Source organism: Xenopus laevis, chromosome 2S, assembly GCF_017654675.1.
Source record: "Xenopus laevis strain J_2021 chromosome 2S, Xenopus_laevis_v10.1, whole genome shotgun sequence".
Taxonomy (NCBI): Eukaryota; Metazoa; Chordata; class Amphibia; order Anura; family Pipidae; genus Xenopus; species Xenopus laevis.
The window spans coordinates 159,385,139-159,406,397 of record NC_054374.1 but is presented as its reverse complement, the minus strand read 5'-3'; the positions used below and the strand labels follow the sequence as shown (position 1 = coordinate 159,406,397).

Sequence of the window (21,259 nt, the reverse complement as noted above, 5' to 3'; positions counted from 1 at the left end):
TCGTTTTTTTTTTTTAAAAAAAACATGAATTTTCGAGGTTTATTTAAACCTGATGTAGCAAATGTACTCACAACTCGAATGGGAGGTAATTTATGAAAAACCTTGAACATCTAGGGGGCACATTTACTTAGGGTCGAATATCGAGGGTTAATTAACCCTCGATATTCGACCGTCAAAGTAAAATCCTTCGACTTCGAATATCGAAGTCAAATGATTTACCGCATTTCATATGATCGAATGATCGAACGATTAAATCCTTCGAATCGAACGATTAGAAGGATTTTAATACATCGATCAAACGATTTTGCTTCGATCAGAAAATTGTTAGGAAGCCTATGGGGACCTTCCCCATAGGCTAACATTGATGTTCGGTAGGTTTTAGGTGGCGAAGTACTTGGTCGAAGTTTTTTTTAAAGAGACAGTACTTCGACTATTGAATGGTCGAATAGTTGACCGATTTGTAGTTCGAATCGTTCGTTTCGAAGTCGAAGTCGTAGTCGAAGGTCGAAGTAGCCAATTCGATGGTCGAAGTAGCCAAAAAAATATTCGAAATTCAAAGTATTTTTTCTTCTATTCCTTCACTTGAGCTAAGTAAATGTGCCCCCTAATATTAGATCGAATAGTCCCGACCTGAAAATTTTGAATTGAATTTGAATCATGTTATCCTCCGGAAAAAAAACCTTGTATATCAGGAAGGCTATTAATATCTTCAAATGAGTCAACGGACCTCTGCCATTGACTTGCAAATTAATTTGGCAAGTTTTAGGTGGCGAATATTCGAATTGGAACTGTTTCCATGGTCAAGGTGTGATAAATCTTACATTTGAATTTACATTCGAGTCGGTGCTTTTAAATTCAGTTTTTTTTTTGAGTTTTGACACAAAAATTATTTCAAACCTTAATAAATCTGCACCTTAGTCATACGAACAGGAAATCGCGATTTTTCTTTTTTTACCCATCTTTCCTTATATTCAGTTAGGGATACAGAATTCTTTAATGAAAAATTCAGCATGACCCAACTCCCCAAATAATGGGTTTGATACATCCCTAGCTGTGAAAAAATTATTTAAAAAAATAATTGTTTAAATTTTAGTTTTGAGCAATAAATCCACCAATTATATTTTGTCTGTATGTTTAATCCTGGGTTTCATTTGAATGTTGTTTTATTGATAACTTGACTGACCTGATTGGAGAAAAGATGGAGAAAACTAGACACTTACATCAAGGGAGGTTAAAGTCTGATTGTCTTAATTGTCAAAACCCAAGATACATTTTATTAACATTAATAGAATATGGTATAAATGGAAGACAAGTTTGTATCAGTCTTCGGTACGTAAAGCTCACTGTTAAATAGAGATGCCTCCTACAGGGCACAGAATAAAGAGAAAGGAAATGCAATTACAATTAACTTAAACTGTTATAATATTTTGTATCTTGTTGGATCGCAATATTATTTATACCAATGTAGCACAGTAACTGTTAAAATAATTTTTTTTAAAGTTGGGGGGAAAAAAGTTAGTGGGTACATCGTCAATATCTGCCCCTAATATTTACAATGTATTTCTTGGGCATGACTCTTGGCTACTAAGGTAACAAAAAAATCGGAATAAAATAGAATAGGATTTATTGGATTGTGTTGGGGTAAAAATTTGTGGAACAAAAGGTTCCTGACTAGTCAAATATTCCATTTTCTTACATTGTACTCTTGGTCAGATAAATACAAAAGGCTAACGAGTGACATTCTTTTCTGCAGATTATTCCTAATTTCTATAGATATAACAGAAAAAATGACAGCAATTGTTATTTTCCTACTCTAAACACATGCATTTTGAATTTAACCAAATATTGCTGTACATTATGCAGCATAGGGGCTTGAATATGTATAATTTATTTTAATGGCAAAGATGGTTGTTAAATTGTGCTTATCAGTTCTAATGAAAATATTTCCGGCCTATGTTATTACAAATGGTTTGTAAATATAATTAAAACAAAAAAAACACCCAAATTCTGGTTTAATTTACATATAGTAAAAAAGCACCCAAATAAAAATGCCATTGTAAAAAAATTAAAAAGAACAAAGATATAATTTTAAAGTTGGCCTTTATAGAATATATTTAAAGATTGTTTCATATTTTTCAAGGTTGAAAGGGCAAAATCCTAATAATAGAAAAACTCTTACATAATTTAGAAAGCATCTGTGAAGAATTTTTCTAGTGTTATATGCTAAGGCTAAGTTTTATCAACAAGTTTTGATGCAATTCAGCAAAAAAAACCGACTCTCTGAGTTTTCCGTACTCGAATGTTGAGATTTCATAAATGAAACACACTTGAAAACTCTAAGAAAAAAAATCTGTAGAAATCTAAAATTCAAGCCAATTTAAAGTGGGAATTTTTGAGAACAATTTAAGATATTGAAAATAAATAATTGAATGTGATTTTAATGAGATTGTACACAAATGAGTTTTTGAGATTCCATATTCAAAAAAACCCAAAATATTATATTTAGATTTTTTTTTTAAAAAAAATCTGCCTTTCTGTGTCAGACACTGCAGTGAACAATCTTCAGTACTTTGTTAGCATTCAGCATTTCTTTATGAAAAAAGTAAGTTCTTATACTGTCTTTACAATTATTGCTGTGCCGGCCAGGATCCAAGAAAATCCTCTGTTAGGGACCAATAAAAACAAAAAATCTATACAAAGTATTAGGCTACATGAGTGCTAGGAAATCTAATTAAATATTTCTGAAATAAGTATTTGTAAATTAAAAATCATGTCATAATTCTTTTGACAAAAATGTTTGGTAATAAAGTTATGTATAGATGTGTTCAGACTGCAATAATAAAAATAATAATATATTCATTTTAAAATGTCTATAGAATACAGAAAAGAATAATCCTCATTTTCTTCCAAGTCTTTTTTAGATATGTACAAATCAGTTTTTATATATATATATATATATATATATATATATATATATATATATATATATATATATATATATATAGTATATATTATCTCTCTTTATTTTTTTATACTTTTTCAACACCAAAAAATGAATCAAATGTAATATTGAAATTAAGATAAAAATTTATTTATTTCTGTTAAATATTTAAAGAAAATATTGAAAGAAGTTTGGTTGCTTATACAATTAAGGGGGTTATTTATTAAAGACTGAATGCGAAAAACTTGAAAAACTTTTTTTACTGTAAAATCCATTTTAATGGAAAAAAACTTGAATTTTTCAAGATTTATTATACCCCGAGGATGGAAAAAGTCAGAATCAGAAAATCCGGCATGGGAGAGGTCCCTGTCGTATTTGGAAGTTTCTGTGGTCTGCAAAAAAAATCCAGAAAAATCAGAAAAATTCAGGCTTTTCTGGAAAAGGCCAGAAAAAAATCATACGATTTGGGAGAAAACGTAAGATTCTGTTTTTTGCTCGATTTTATCTAGTTTGTCCCTGATCCTATTAAATAGTGCTTTTTTAATAATAAATAAGGTCACTAGTTTGGTCGGACTTTTTTATTTAAAAAAAAAAATCCGAAAAAATTGGATTTTGATAAATAATCCCCTCCGTGTATTAAAAGCTAATATTATACAGGATTACTGCCGAGTATATATAACTATGTTGTGTTAGTTGTTGAACACACTCTATGCACACATATCCATTTTTAAACATTTTTTATAAGGCGACTTCCATTTAAGGCTCCACTACTCTGAACCTAAACCTTAACACTATCCATTTATAAATATATTTGGCACACATGGATAGATGTTATGGTGGTTATATGCATTACAACTCATTTTTGTTGCTTTCAAACATTAAAAAAACAACTTATCATATTTAGAAAGAGAAATAAATGCTCCAAGGTTCTGGGGAGAAAAAAAAAATATACCTATAAGATATGTGTACATAAAGTAAACTTCGTTGTATTTTATATTTAAAAGAAAGATGTGTTGAGTAAAATTCAGTTTTCACTCTGTATTGCTTTGAAAAACCGTATTGAGTCACAGTTCTTGATTGTTACACAAATGATTAGTGATGGGCGAATGTCTCCCGTTTCTCTTCGACAAAAGATTGCGAACGTTCTGTGATATTTGCAAAGCTGCGAAAAATTTGCGAAAACTCAAATTCTGCCGCCTCCGTCAATTTGTGTAAATTTTGATGCTGGCGTTAAAGTCAATGGGCGTCCGAATAGTGTTGACGCGCAACAGATTTGATGCGAGCGAGTTTTCTGGGAAGCGTTAAAGCATTTTCACTGGATTTTCGCAATTTTATTTGCCTATGTTGAAACGCAGAATTTATTCGCCCATCACTACATGATCCCAAACAAAATAAGAGCAGGTTCTTCTTCTTCTTATTATAACTAACTTAGCGAACTTATTAATGACCTTGTTGATTCCTAAACTAGAACCGCCAGTACATTGTGGATAACTGACCGAATCACCAAGTTTGTTACATGCAGGGAAAAAAAATTTAGAAAAACAATGAAATACAAGTGATTGTTATAAAAATGAAGGCAAAGAAGTACTTTTGTTTAGAAAGCATTCAAATCACCGGGATGCAGGTATAGCTCAATAAACCAATGCTAGAAATAGATATTTATCGAAACAACTCGCGAATATGAGGGAAAAATACAAAACGTTACTCCAAAAAATGTTTTTGCTACTTCAGTATTGTTGGCAACACGGTGAAATAGACAAAATTTTTTCTTGCTAATAAATTCCCCAAGTCCCATGTTTCTGAAAGATAAACGATTTAAAAATAATGAATGATCAATAGTTACAAAAGACAACTTCATAAACAACATTGCATGTTAAGCCCTAAATATCAGTCACTCAGTGCTCCGTGTCAGCTCTCCGTGTCTCGTTAGACTTAACATAAACATCGATGTGGCTTCATCGTCGCTTGATATGAGTTACTGCTTTTGTTTTTTTTTTGCTACAGTTTCTTCATAGAAAAATGCTTGCCACTTTGGTCCCAGATTTTGAGTCTGAAGTTAATGTACATTCACGTTTGGTCTTCTAATATTGACAAAAGATCAAGGTTCACTTCTGGGAAGAAAAATCTTAAGTAAACAATATATATTTTTTTTCTGTTCCATTTTGTTTTTGTTTTTTAATGTCTGTACAGCCAAACTTAAATGAAATCAAAGCACTTAATACATACTCTTATCATACTCTTTTTTTGACTCCATGAAAGTTTCTCTTAAAAGACCATATTTTAAGGCCACTCATATGATATCTGCTCTGTATTTTGTGGTGGAACTTTTATTCCTACTCTGCCCTGCCCGAAAGTTTTGCCAAACATCAGCTGCTACCAAGGGCATGTATTTTACATCTGTGCAAAACCACGACCGCAACCCCTTATTCATAGATGTTGGTCTCCAATATTATTTTTGAATTACATTCAGAACGAGGAGGAGCTCTGGGAGTAGTCTCTCATGATCATATTGTCATATTTGGGAGAGGATGGACTACAGAGAGCGGATTCTGAAACTGGTGAACTAGGGGAAGTGCTTTCTGAGTCAATGGAGTCTCTAAAAGGGGATGGTGGAGTTAAAGTAACCAACTCTTCAATATCTTGTTTTACTACTGCTGCTTCTGGACTGTTATCTTTGACACTGTCTGACGACTTTCTGATAGACTGTGTCCCGCCATTAAAATCAATGTTAGGAGCAGGCTGGATCTCTGCAAAGGTGGTCATTGTTGTAGGCAGCTGAATCTCTCTTGGGATCAAGTAGGAAGAACACAGAGGTGTGGGCACCATTGTCCCTTGTGAATTTGCAGACAACATCATTGAATTTAGCTCGCTGATGTTGGCCGTGAACCGGGTCACAACACTGCTGATTTGGTCCATTAAGGAACCTTGAGAGGAGCCACTCCTTTGGGCCGTATCTGAATGAAATGAAGGAATATCATCCTCTGTGCGGGTTGTTGATAAAGCTCTCTGGCTTACAGTACTGATCGGTGAAGGTGTTTGTGGTCTATACTGTACTGGATAATGTTCTTCCACTTCAGAAACATCATATAACATTTTGGCACTGGCGTCGGGGAAAGATGTGCCGATGTATCTGTTTTCGCTGCTGCTTTTTGAAAAAGGCTTAATGATCGCCGTTTGATTGGTGCTATCCTTCTTCTTGATGTGAACTGAAAGTCTCTGCCAGAGATGTTGACTTTTACTGCTTTTCTCATTCTGCGCCCAAGTAACAGTTTTGCCATTTGAGCTGAAATATACAACGAATACATTTCAGAGTTTGTAGACAATACTGACGAAATAAACATTAAAATAAAAAAGGAATACTACCATATACCTTAGCAGATATGGGCTTGATTACCTTATTAGATATAGATATAAAATGCAGTTAATGCATAAGAAAATGAAATGTATTGACCTCAATCAACTAGAATGTAGTTTGCGCATTGATGAAGCCATTCAAAACAAAATCTTTAGCAACAAACCCTATCAAAGAATCTATTAGCAATGATTTCCAATGCTGAAAATCGGGATTACACTAGCAATAACGTTAAGGGGCAGATTTATCAAGGGTCGAATTTCGAGGTGATGGGAGTTTTTTTAAACTCCCATCAAATCGAAATTCAAATTAAAAAAGACCAACCGAAATGTATTAAAAAATAGAATTTTTTAAATTCGATTGAATGGGCTTGATTTGAATCAAATATGGATCACATTTGATCAAATTCGATTCTAAGTATTTTCAAAAAAAAAAACCCTTTGATTTTTCAAAGTCCACCCAATGATTCCAAGTAGGTTCTAGGAGGTCCCCCATAGGCTAAAACAACAATTCGGCAGGTTTTAGATGGCGAATAGTCAAAGTCTAATTTTTAAAGAGACAGTACATGATAAATTTTGATATTCAAATTTTTTATTTTTTTTAAAATTCGAATCGAATTTGGACTATTCCCGAGTCGAAGTACACATTCGACACATTTATCAAAGGTTGAGGTGAATTTTCGAATGAAAAATTTTTGAATTTCGGGCTATTTTTTGTGTACTTCGACTAGGGAATAGTCCAAATTCGATTCGAATTTGAAAAAAATTCAAAAATTAGAATATCAAATTTATCACGTACTGTGTCTTTAAAAATTTTAGTTCGACCATTCGCCATCTAAAACCTGCCAAATTGCTGTTTTAGCTTATGGGGGACCTCCTAAAAACCTATTTGGAGTCAATTGGTGGACTTTGAAAGATCTAATTTTTTGGGGGAAAAACTTTGAATCAAATTCGATCAAACGCGCTATTCCTTCGATTCGAACAGTTCGAATTCGGCCGAATACATATCTCTTCGATCAAAAACGGACCTATTAAAAAAAAAACTTCGACTCAATTTCGCTTGCTCTTTTTTAATTCGAACTTCAATTCGAAATTCGACACTTGATAAATATGCCCCCTAAATGAGTTGAGTTCTGTGGAGCGTTGTTGGAAGAAAACAGCATGTAAATGTTAATATTCTGAAAGGATAATAAATATGTATGCTATCTTTCTTTTTAACATATTGACCCATGCTTTAAGAAAGGAGTCCTCGAAAAAAAAGGAGAAGGCACATTGAATTTTATGTGGGCTATGACCCTACATTGTGGCTATGGCTTGTGCTTTTGTATTTTGCTTCATAATAAATGATGTAGGACCACAGTCAACAGAAAATTCCATGTTCCTTCTTCCCTACATTCATGGACTATATCAGGCTTCCAGGGCACCAGTGTATACAAGTAAGTTGTGTGCAGAACTTACAATTAAACAGAATGTACAATATAACAGTACTTCAAAGGCTTACCTTAGCAATTTAAGTGCTGGGAAGTCTATCTAACAAGCTGTTCCTGGCTCCCTTTCTGACAGTCTGTGACATCTCCAAGGTTGGGCAGTTAGGGGAAGTGCTCTCAAATTACTTCTGTTGCAGAGAAACAATACGTAAGAACTCTTTCCCCAACTGCCCACCCCCGGAGACTCAAGCAAGGAATAAGAACAATGAACGGTGCCTGAAACAGTGACCATCATCATCTCTCAGTAACAATACTGATGACTGGTAAATCTACCTTTAATTTGTGCCTTACAATTTAGGTCCCATTTATTGGCTTGGTTTGATAGACAAACTATAAATAAAATCAATCAGAAAAACATAGAACCAATTTCTAAATGCTAAAGAGGCGGTATCAAATAATTCAACAGCTGGGATAACAAAGTAGGGATAAATACTGTTAGTATCCATTTAGCATTAGTAGCTGTGTTGGAGGAATGATCCTCCAGATCTACTGGCCTACAGGCATCATGGTGGTTTAAGGTGACATGGACTCTAATAAATGTACTAGCATTGGCCTGGCTCTGGAAAGTCAAGGATGAAACTGGGCAGCTACAGTTTGTCAGTATACAAGTTTTGGTAAAAATGTAAGTCTAACAAGCTAATAACAAGGGGGTTATTTATCAAAGGTCAAATTTCTAATTTATGTGATTTTTTTTACTCTAATAAATTTGAATGCACTCGAATGGGAGGTCATTTATGAAAAAACTCAAACATCCAACATTCGATCAAATAGTCCCGACCCGAAAATTTGAATCGAATTCGAATCGAGTTTTCCTCCAAAAAGAATTGAACGTTAGGAAGGCTATTAACATATTCAAATGGTCTAATGGACCTCTGCCATTAACTCGGTCAGGTTTTAGGTGGCGAATATTTGAATTAGAGCTGTTTCCATGGTCTAAGTGTGAAAAATCTCACATTTGAATTAACGTTTGAATTGGTGCTTTTATCAAAATCTGAATTGAGCTCATTATTTCTTAAATATACTCTGACCAAATCTGCATGGGTTATTTCCCCTTATTTATCAATACATTTTCCCAAAAAAATCCAGTGTGGGAAAAAACTGATTCAGATTCAGATTTTTGCATGAAACCCAGCGCAGATCATGATATCTTCGGAACTTCTGCCAATGAATTATATACAATCTTGGCAGGTCTGAGATGCCAGATTTTAGAATTGAGACTTTTATCATCCTCAAGGTTATAATAAATCACAAAAAATGTTTGTTTTTTTTTTCACAAAAAAATCATATTTTATAATAAATTTTTTTAATTTTTTTACATTTTTTTGGCATTCAGACTTTCAGATTTTTGCATGAAACCCAGCGCAGATCATGATATCTTCGGAACTTCTGCCATTGACTTATATACAATCTTGGCAGGTCTGAGATGCCAGATTTTAGAATTGAGACTTTTATCATCACGTTATAATAAATCACAAAAATTTTTTGGGGTTTTTTTTTTTTTTTTACAAAAAATCATATTTTATAATATTTTTTTTTACATTTTTTAAATTTTTTTGGCAGTCAGACTTTAATAAATAACCCCATAGTGTTACGTCCAAAATTCTATCTATGATGAAATTCAAAGAATAAGAGCGTTTTATAGTCAATTTTAGCATCATGTTTTAGTATCTTTTTGCTTTCCAAGTGAGAATGCCCACAAAGTGACAAAATCACTGCAATATTGTCACTGATGAGAAGGTGTTGACTGAATATACTGTAGAATTTGACCCCATCTATGACAATGTCCCCACTGTCTTGACGTATCTCTCTGTCTAGCTGTCTCTCTCATCTGTCTTGTTTATCTGTTTTTATTGTCATTTATCATCTACTTATAGTAAAAGCTACAAATATATTGTCCAGGTCATTATGTTTCATTTTGCATACTATAGCATATTACTTACCATAACAAATCTGTACTTAATGAAGAACAAATAACACAGTTGAACATATATAACTGCAGAATGTTAAACTCGAATTTCTAACAAACATTTACGAAAGAAACACAGAAGCAAGCAGATACGTCATTGTTTTTTGTTGGTGGCTTCTAAGGTGCCTCACGCTACGGACGAAAATTGAATTTACTGGTTAATATTGGCTTATGAAATTATGTGTTGTTATATATCCCTTTTTATGCAAATTAGGATTCGGATTCGGTTCGGCCGTGCAGAAGGAGTTCGAATCCTGCTGAAAAAGGCAGAATCCTAGCCGAATCCCTAACCAAATCCTGGATTCGGTGCATACTTAGTTCTGATACTTTCTAATAATGACTAAATAAATGTGGTTGCATTTTTTTTTCATTCATCAATAGCCGGGTGCTCACCAATAATAATCCAACTTCGTAGTAGAAAGCACTCACGGCACACATCAGTACCAAGCAGCTAATGTGTGAAGTCAGTTGAATTCACTAGTAGATTTAACAGAGCACCATTAATGGCAAAACCTATAAAAGCAATGCCTACCCAGATGTACACAGATTTATCGAGGGTCGAATTGAAAAATTTGGAACTTATTATACCCCAAGGATGGAAAAAGTCAGAATCCGAAAATCTGACCTGCCGAGGTTGCATATAAGTTAATGGAAGAAGTCCCAAAGATTTTTTGATTTGCGCTGGGTTTTGTGCAATAATCCAAAGTTTTTGGGGTTTTCGGGCACAAATCCGTGAAAAATTCCGAAAAATAAGTAAAATTCATATTTTTTTCTCCGCAAACAAAATTTTCGGGAAACTGTATTAATAAATAAGCCGAAAAAACTCTGTGCAGGTTTGGTCAGATTGTTTTCCGGAAAATATTGAGATAAATTTGGACTTTGATAAATAGCCCCCTAAGGGGGTTATTTATTAAAGTCCAAATGCCAAAAACTCTAAAAATGTCAGTTTTTTTACCTATAAAATATGAATTTTTAGTGAAAAAAAAACCCTACAATTTTTCAGGACTTTTTATCGAAAAAGAATCCTGCTGAAAAAAGCAAAATCTTGGCCAAATACCGAACCAAATCCTGGATTCGAGCATTCCTAGTTCTGATACATTCTAATAATGATAATGTTTTCCAAAAATAAACTTTTTGATATAAATATATATATATACATACAATCATATCTGCACTCACCACTCTATTAGTCAATAGCCGGGTGCTCACCAATATTAATCCAACTTCATAGTAGAAAGCACTCATGGCACACAATTCCTCTTGGGAGTGCGGTTAAAAGTTTATTTGGCCAAAAAACATATAAATGCTTTTTGATCCTCGTCATATATATACAAGTACATTAGAGGACATTATAGACAAATAGCAGGGGACCTTTTTACCCATAAAGTGGATCACCGTACCAGAGGCCTCCCCTTCAGACTAGAAGAAAAGAACTTTCATTTGAAGCAACGTAGGGGGTTCTTCACAGTCAGGACAGTGAGGTTGTGGAATGCACTGCCGGGTGATGTTGTGATGCTGATTCAGTTAATGACTATAAGAGGGGCTTGGATGATTTCTTGGACAGACATAATATCAAAGGCTATTGTGATACTAAGCTCTATAGTTAGTATAGGTATGGGTATATAGAATTTAATTAAGAGTAGGGAGGGGTGTGTGTATGGATGCTGGGTTTTCATTTGGAGGGGTTGAACTTGATCGACTTTGTCTTTTTTCAACCCAATTTAACCATGTAACTATATATATATATATATATTCCACGGGGCTACCAGCACTCACGACAAAGTTAGTAAGTATGCCTGGTTGCAGAAACGACAACATTTCCACAATATATTTATTAAAGTCCGATTTTTTCTGGGTGGACTTTTAAAGGGGTAAAACACATTTTTTTCATAGAAAAAGGTAAAATTTTTCAATATTTAAACCCAGATGGTTATAAAAGTCTGAATAAAAGAATACTCCAACTCAGACCTGCCGAGTTCATGTAGAAGTCAATGGCAGATGTCCCGTTTACAATTGGAAGATTTCCTGATCTGTGCTGGGTAGTGATGGGCGAATAAATTAGCCTGGTGCAAATTCGCTGCAAATAAATTTCGCGAAACTGCCACGAAAATTCACGGCGTCACAGATTTTGATAAATAACCCCCTGTACGTAAATTAATATTTTAAACAGTAGTTTTTAGTCCCAGTATCACTTAAATAGGGTTATTTATCAAAATCCAAAATGTTCTCACTAGTTTTTGAAAACCACTCCGACAAATCCGGACGGATCCCCCACTATTTATTAATAAATTTTCATGAAAATTCACAGGACATCTGCCATTAACTTCTACATGAACTCGGCAGGTCTGAGTTGGAGTACTTGTTTATTCTGACATTTAGCACCTTCGGACTTTCTACAAAACAAGTATGTTTTCCCCTTTTAAACTCAGACCAGAAAAAAAATCGGACTTAAGTAAATATCCCCCTGTCTACAAAATGATAAAAAGGCACAACATAATTACAATTTTGTTTAATAAAAAACAAAACTATTGTTAACCCAAACTCAACTATCCAGTGACTACAACCCACCCATGATCAGTTTTTTTGTCCTTTATTAGTACCAAGCAGCTAATGTGTGAAGTCAGTTGAATTCACTGGTAGATTTAACATATGGAGAGCACAATTAATGGCAAAACCTATAAAAGCAATGCCTACCCAGATGCACACCGAGGGCCAGTTTTATCAAGGGTCAAATTGAAAATTCAAAGTAAAAAAATTAGAATTTCAAGCTATTTTTTGTGTACTTCGACTAGGGAATAGTCCGAATTAGTTTCAAATTTTTAAAAAAAATTGAATATCGAAATTGTACTGTCTCTTTAAAACTTTGACTTCAACCATTCGCCATCTAAAACCTGCCAAATTGCTGTTTTAGTCTATGGGGGACCTCCTAAAACCTATTTGGAGCCAATTGGTGGACTTTGAAAAATCAAAGTTTTATTTTGAAAATAGTTTGAATCGAATTCGATCATACTTTTATTCAAATGATCGAATACAGCCTATTGGTCCGCAAAAAATTGATTTCAGTTGGTCTTTTTTATTCTTTTTTATTCGAATTTCGAAGTTATGGGAGTTCAAAAAAATACCATTACTTCGAAATTCGACCATTGATAAATCTGACCCTGAATGTCTAACTCTGTCTTATTATGAAACCATATTAAACATAATAAACCCATTAATTATTAAGAAAGAAATATGAATTTATATTAAAAATTATAAGGACTTTATTTAAGTATATTTGCATAGACGCTGTCCCTGCCAATTTCTACTCTGCAGTGGGTGGATTTTGAGGCTCAATTATGTGTCCATGTTTTCTGCCAGATGGGTGCCGTTTTATTTAATATTATATAATAGTTATTGTACAAGGAATAATACTAACCACATAGCCTCTCCAGGCAATGAATCTTATTGCCGGATATTATACTGCTATGGAAGTTCCCAGGTTTATATAAAATATTAGGTCAATATCGTATGATACAATGATAGTTACCTATAGCCCTTCTGGGCACCAGTTATAGCTCCTCTAGTAGGGAAAACCTGCTCTAGAAACCACTTCTCATTGGTTTCAATTGCAACATCCACTGTTTGTGATTCTGGCACACAAAGCCACACCTATCTACACAACATAACAATTATTATTTCAATAATATAATATCCTAAAAAGGTGCCAGCACTTTACAGACTTTTACATACATCAGTTTCTGTCCTAGTGAAGCTTACAATCTAAGGTCAGAGTAGCACACACACCAAGGGGGTTATTTATTAAACTCCAAATGCTAAAAATTCGAAAAATCTTGTTTTTTAGTATAAAATCTTAATTTTTTTAAAAAAACACAAATTTTTCGGAATTTATTATACCCCGAGGATGGAAAAAGTCAGAATCTGAAAATCCAGCATCTCAGACCTGCATATATAGGTTGCATATAAGTTAATGGGAGAAGTCCCAAAGATTTTTTGATCTGAACTGGGTTTCATACAATAATCCAAAATTTTTGGGATTATTAGGGCAAAAATCCGAAAAGTTTCCGGTGGAAATCTTTTAATTTTTTCCCGCAAAATTTTTTAAGTGTATTAATAAATAAGCTGAAAAAAACCAGTGCGGATTTGTTCAGAGTTTTTTTCAGAAAATATTGAAATGAATTTGGACTATGATAAATAACCCCTTATTAAAGTCCAAATGCTAAAAGGTTTTTGGGATTTTTTATCTCCCGAGGATGGAAAAAGTCTGAATCTGAAAGTCCAGCATCTCAGACCTGCCGAGGCTGTATATAAGTCAATGGGAGAAGTCCCAAATATATCCCAATCGGATAATCCGATGATTTTGTGGTTTTCGGCAAAAAATCAGAAAAAAATTAGTACGATTCAAATTTTCGAACCATTTTCAGAGTTTTTTTCCAAATTGGAATTTTTTTGGGATAATGTATTAATAAATAAAGGGAAATAACCCTTGTGGATTTGGCTGGATTATATTTTAGAAAACAATTAGATTAATTTGGATTTTTATAAATAACCCCCACAGGTAGTTTTATCATAATACTCTACCTGTTTGTTTTTCAGATGTGGGAGTAAACCAGGGTACTTGGAGGAAACCATGCAGACATGGGGAGAATAAAGAAATTCCTTGCAGATAGTGCCAAAGGACACTTGGTTGTTGGACTTTTTCTCATGCCCCACCTGGTCTGTCAACTGAAAGTTATGTGCCCTTGTAATTATTTCTTTTTTAAGATCCCTTCTCCCTTTTAGTTGCTCCATCAAAAAACATACAGAGCATGTAAAGACATGAAGCACCCTTCAGGTATTATAAAACAATAGTTTTAAAAGGTTCAGCAAAGGGATTTTATTCTTGCTATTATTTGAAGAAAGTATTGTTTGTACCCAAAAAAAAACAATACAGGTCCATGGCAGTTAATGGGAACCGACATTGGCAAAAGATTTTTGTGAAAATGCCTTCAAATGTATTTTTTCCCATTTACACAAGTCAACTGTTTTACCCAAGGCATTTGCCATTAACTCCAAGTGGAACATGATTTCCTGTGGGCATTGAAGTGCCTTGTGTACCATCATCCTTAAAGGCGTTTCATAGAAAGCTGATTGTGCCTGTTGTATTGTCACCTCATTTCTTGGTCTTTATTATTTATTTGAAGAACAGAATCAAAACAGGTAATGGCAGAAATGGGCAGTGAGTTGTATGACTACTAAGGCCGTGAGTGAGGAACCAAAAAATTGTCTCTATATAACACGTCTCAAACAGCCAGGTTGTTCCCATTGAACGTACATTTTAATAAAACAGTAACTCCAATGACTCTCTTAAAGAACAGAAATGACTCTATGGTGTGTGATCTGGGCCCTCCATTGACACTGGTCAACCATTCCAGATCTTGCAAATTTTTCCAAATTCTCGTCCTCTTTAAAAAGACCACTTCGACTTTGACCTTCCTGCAATAGAATATTATGGTCCAGAGCTGCCCTAGGCACTGGACCTGTGAGCTCCTCTTTGCATTGTATCAGCCTATATAGGCATCCAGGGGCCGTCCCCTTAAAGGAGAAGCAAACCCTAAAGTTAAAAAACCCCTACCCTACATAGACCCTCCTCCCCCCAGCCTAGCTGCTACCCTGGGCAAATGCCCCATAGTCTTTACTCACCCCTCGGTGCAGCCCCAAGCCTAAATGCCCCTAAGTCTTGACTTACCCCTCGGTGCAGATTCTGTCTAGTGGAGTTCACGGGCGCCATTTTCTTCTCTTTGGTAATCTTCGGCAAGTTAGTACCGAATTTCTTGGGAAATTGCTGAAGTGCCGAGAGACGACCGGAAGATTACCAAAGCGGTTGAAGATGTCACCTGTGAACTCTGCTGGACAGAATCTGCACCGAGGGGTAAGTAAAGACTAAGGGGCATTTAGGCTTGGGGGAGGAGGGAGGGGGGTCTATGTAGAGTAGGGGGTAGGGTTTTTTAACATTAGGGTTTGCTTCTCCTTAGGGAGGTTTGCTGCCATCTAGGCACAGGCCCTTGAGTGCCTATATAATATGCCTCTGTTCTCCTACTTAAACCCATGAGGGGCTGCACGGCTGACACAACAAACATCATACAGACATACAGCACAAGAAGCTGACAAGGAGCAGCTGCACTTTACTGCTACTACACAACAGAGAGGAAAGTTTTTAAAAACAAGGTCTTACATTCCGATTGGCTGCTGACAATAGGAGTGGGTAGGCCCAGGAGTAAATGAAATGCTAGAATAAAAAAGTTGGATGAGTTAATTCAAAGAAAAATAAAATAAAATGTAATATGTCTTGCAGAACTCTTATCTGAGCATTGACCATAAAGGAACCACAAAAAAATACAATAATAGCAATAGAATAGTTAAGGAATAAATAGTTCTCGACTTCTCGTATATGATTCATTTCGACTGCTTTGCAGGTGATATGTTGTCTTATGGACATAGGAAACCCCAAGTTAACATGCACTTAAAGTTCAGTCTAAATGCTGTAGAGTCCCTATTTTTGGGATTCGGCCAAACCCCAAATCTTTTAGGAGGGATTTGATCAAATCCTGATTCATTCCAGAAAGATTTGGCTGTACCCCGAATCAAATCCAACCTAATTTCCATATGTTAATTGGAAAAAAATAGATCCCCTTAATCACGTTACCTAAAATCACGTGGTTTTAAGGTTTCGGGTTTTGGCGATCCCAAACAGAATCCAGAATTTGGTGTATCCCTGATATTTTTACATAGCATGATATATGTCTATAAAGCAAATTATTTGGAAAGCTTTTATATTGAATTCTTCATGCTCCTCATACTGTGAGTTCCCTTCCGTGTCCAGCCCACTTCTTGAGGGATTTCAATGAAATACAGTATGTGGCTGCCAATCATGTCAAACCATAAAGGCTACAATGTGGTCCTATTGGTGGTGGGATGTTGGGTAATCAAAATTAAGATCCAAAGGCCTACTTCGGGATGAATATTGAAAGCAAGTACAATTACAATCAGACATTCCATTTTATAGAAGCTTTGTCTCATGAATAAAGTGCCCACTTGTTGACTTTCCATGGGATCTTTATCAGTCCTGATGAAGATCCCATGGCAGACTGATATGTTAGCATGTAATTGGTGATATATAACACACAAAAGTTTCTCTTAAATTAATTGGTTTGAGTTCTTGAAACATGTTGATATATGGGGGGCATATTAATTTGATGGTGTTACATTCAGAATAATGGAAGCAGACTTCTGCAATGAGTTATTAGACCTTGAGCAAAACTTCCACTTGATATTATCCCCCTTTATTGTTCCATGGAAATTTTATTTAATCCCTTCAGAGAATCATAATAACCTCCATTCTCAATAATTCCCAATAGGTGAAGACAAAAAAAACATGATTCTTTTCTTAAGGAAACATGATAAAGTAAAATGTAGGGTTGAGGGTTTACAGAGGATGATGATAATAGGATGATTCACGACTTACATCTGGAACACGTGGTCTGATGAAGGACATGTGACGACTGGAAAACAAAAACACAGTATAAACAAAGGGGAACAGCTATGGAGTGGCAATATGTAAATCATGAGTAATTAGAAGTGATGGGGACTGAAAGACCCATGAAAATGAAAGGTTGTGATGCCAATGTAACTACTGCTGGGCCAGCAATGGAGAGGCCATCTCAAAAAGACCTTCTGAGATAAGACTGCATTTCCACAAAAACACACACCATGTTTGATCCATGGCAACCTATTCACTTGGCATCTTGTAGGAGTGTTCAACACACTGTGGGTTTCTGTAGGTCCTGCCTTTGGTGATATATGACTTTTTGACCACCACTTAAAACAAGAACAGTAACACTTACTCCATGTGGTGGGTGCAGTATTACATGGTTGCATGGTGCATTCCTCCGGTAATGGTTGGAGGGCAAATAATGTTCAATAAATGTGCCATTGGCCCAGCTTGCAGTTATTAGTTCTACCAAATCTGCCTTTGTTTGTATGGCAGTCTGGCCACAGGGTACCATATCATCTCCCATAGATCTGCAAACCTTTCTGTAAACCTGAAGGGGGCATGGCCAAGCTATCCAGATGTGCCAGGACATCACTAGGGGCAACTTAGTAAGGTTACAAATGCACAAGCACAAAAGCAGGGGCATCGTCCTAGGTTCACTCCCAGATTGTATATAGAAATACCATAAAACACAGACAACATAGAGGCCCATTTATCAACACTCCAATTTTAGTGGTTTTAGAGGTTTCTGGAACCACTAACAAATTAATTATCTTTAAAACTCAGAATGCCATGTCATTTATTAAAAGATCTGAATATAAAAGCACGAACCAAAAACAAACGCTGAATGATGCGCTAAAAACTACAAAAACCTCTAAAAATGTAAGTTGTTTGGGAAAATTACTAGCGAAGAAAATATGACAAATTCTAAAAGTCTGAATGGCTAAAAAAAAGGTCTGATAAGATCAGAATTCTATGGATCCACAAAAGTTCTTTCTTGCCGCTGTTTTGTATTACAGTTTTTCTGTGGCTTTTACACTTGATAAATCTTGAATTTTTAGAATTTTAGAGAAATAATTTTTTAGGGAAAACAAAGGAAATTCGATTGTTAGTAACTAGGCCTCACAGGTGGTTATTTATTAAGCTCCGAAATCCGATTTTCTCGGAATTTCTTAAAGTCCGATGGTATGAAAACTCAGAATCCGAAAACTCGGCATCTCAAAGTTCTCAGGGTTCCTGTATTAGTCAATGGGGAAGGTCCCAGCCGCTGTTTTGTATTACAGTTTTTCTGTGGCTTTTACACTTGATAAATCTTGAATTTTTAGAATTTTAGAGAAATAATTTTTTAGGGAAAACAAAGGAAATTCGATTGTTAGTAACTAGGCCTCACAGGTGGTTATTTATTAAGCTCCGAAATCCGATTTTCTCGGAATTTCTTAAAGTCCGATGGTATGAAAACTCAGAATCCGAAAACTCGGCATCTCAAAGTTCTCAGGGTTCCTGTATTAGTCAATGGGGAAGGTCCCAGTGTCTGCACTGCTGTCAGTACCGATGATTTGTGGATTTTGGGCCAATAAGTCCGAAAAGTCCAAAAAATTGTTGCTTTTTGCTGAAAAGTCTGAAAATTTCTGACTTTTTTGGGCAAATGTCTGAAGTTTTCGGGTTTTTGCCCGAACCTATCTTTTTGAATGATAAATAAGGTCCATTCGGGAATTCTGAGTTGCTCGGATTTTTATCTAAGAAATACTGAGATAAATTCGGAGCTTGATAAATAACCCCCATAGTGTCAAATGCAGGGAAATTTATAATAAAGAATACATTGCCCCAAAAGATTTCTAACTTATATTCAGAAAAAACAAAAAAAAGATTTTTTTAAAAAGAAAACAAAAATTGGTGGTGGTACAACATTTACTACATTGGCTTTGATTTATAAGTCATGGATTTATTTGGACATTTATTTATAGGTCACGTTTCCTGGCATTGATTATCCCGAACCCAAAGGTGGACGGGTAATAAATATGCCTCGAAGAGAAATAGTTTTCTTCAAAATCAAATGGGATAATTTAAAATGATAGTACTATGTTTACCTTAATGTATCACCAGATGATCCTCTTCTCTTCCACAGATTAACCAAGCTACTGGAGCGGCTGGCGGCCGAGGAAGATTTCCCGTCTCCGACGTGCATGCGGACCACTGTGGAGGTGGTGAAGGCGCTTCGCACGTTCCGCTCTGGTTTGGCAAGGATGATGTACACCTTTGGCACAAACATGCAGCCGAGTGCGACTGTTGCGCTCAGACTCACGGAGAAGCACATGGTTATGATTTTGTAGTTGCTTCCGAAATATATAGGCACGAAGGCCAGCCAGATGATGCAGGTGGTGTACATCGTGAAGGCAATATACTTTGCTTCGTTAAAATTAGCCGGGACGTTTCTAGTCTTGAAAGCGTAAAAAGTGCAGCTGAGGATCAGTAATCCATTATAGCCAAGGGGAGTGACCACCCCTAGATTGTTAGTGTTACAGATCAAGTACACCTCCCGAATACTGGGATAATCAAAAATAACATCTGGGGGCTCCATAAGGAATAAAGCGAGAATTATTCCCAACTGGATACAAATCAGGAGGAAGGCGATGACCAGCTGAGCACAGGCGCTCATGAACCGAGGCTTCTTGGTACAGATTTTCTTCTTACTTCCAGCCAAGATCCTTGCGATGCGGTTAGTTTTGGTGACGAGGGCAGAATAGCTCATAGCCGGGGAGAGACCAATGCCAATCCTTTGTAGGTAGCAGTAAATCTGTTGTGGTTTTGCGATCAGAGAAAAGGTACACAAGTAGCCCAAGCAGATTCCAGCCAGGATAATGTAACACAGCTCCCTGCTGGACGACTTCACCACCGGCGTATCTCTGTACAGAACAAAGACAGCCATAACAAACATTGTCGCCAGCAAGCCGAGACATGAAAAAACCACGGCAGCGATTGGCTCTGGGTCACTCCATCGGAGATATTCTACTGGAACTGGGTCACATCCTGTAGAGAGAGGAAGAATAAGAAGTACCGTTTCAATATTTATACAATGGTCATTTTAGGGTTGCCTTTCGGGGCAGCAAAGTCCGGATGGGATGGTGATGTCATGTAGTTAAGTTGCGGGGCTATGATGTAGTGATTGGCCAATTGCCATGTCAATCAAGGAGAATGCTGCTTGGTTTTCCTTATTTGGAAAACTGGGCAGGTACTTTTGACCTGGGCAGCCCTTCTGACAACCGGGTTGTCTGGGTCAAAACCAGGCGGGTTAGGGTTATTAAAGAGATATAGCGATAACATCAATAACATCCCAAATAATTCTAACACTAATAAGAGAGATCTTCACAAAATGAAAGAAAACACAGGGACTTTATCGCGTATACTAACATATAGCCCCCAATTGAATCAACACATTGTCCAGAAGAATCTAGTGATTCTAGAAACTGATCCTATACTAAAACATTCTTTAAAAGAGGACATAAATGTATCCCTAGGAGAACAGAAGCCTTAGGGAATAAACTTACACCCAGTTTTATTAAATTTCAAGAACAAAAAAAGTACATGGTTACAAACTAAAGGTTGTTTTCAGTGTGGTGCGAGTAGATGTATTACATGCAAATATCTAAAGAAAACATCAGTTTTTACTTCCTCCACCACAAATAAAATGTATAATATACAACACTACATTAGGGGGCACATTTACCTAGGGTCGAATATCAAGGGTTAATTAACCCTCGATTTTCGACTGTCGAAGTAAAATCCTTAGTCGAAGGATTTACCGCTATTCCTACGATCGAAGGAATAATCGTTTGATCGAAGGATATTCCTTCGATCAGAAAATTGTTAGGAAGCATTGGCCTCAGTAGGTTTTAGGTGGCGAACTAGGGGGTCGAAGAATTTTGTAAAGACAGTACTTCGACTATCGAATAGTCGAACAATTTTTAGTTCGAATCGTTCAATTCGAA

General features: G+C 35.7%; 1 protein-coding gene across 6 annotated transcripts in view; it reads right to left on the bottom strand.

Moving 5' to 3' along the window:
* Positions 1-4,481: 4,481 nt before the first annotated feature.
* The window catches only part of LOC108710022 (metabotropic glutamate receptor 5), a 173,323-nt gene continuing 156,545 nt past the window's right edge, over positions 4,482-21,259 (bottom strand). For 2 of the 6 annotated variants that reach the window (XM_041584590.1, XM_018250365.2), the window contains exons 8-10: positions 19,361-20,300; positions 15,957-16,010; positions 4,482-6,224 (exon numbers count right to left, since the gene is read on the bottom strand). In XM_041584590.1, coding sequence (XP_041440524.1) covers positions 5,408-6,224; positions 15,957-16,010; positions 19,361-20,300 — 1,811 coding nt within the window. In that variant the 3' untranslated portion in view covers positions 4,482-5,407. Of the gene's footprint in view, positions 6,225-7,793; positions 7,908-15,956; positions 16,011-17,246; positions 17,284-19,360; positions 20,301-21,259 lie in introns of those variants that run through there. The other 4 variants (XM_018250364.2, XM_041584592.1, XM_041584593.1 and 1 more) reach the window with 4 other exon arrangements.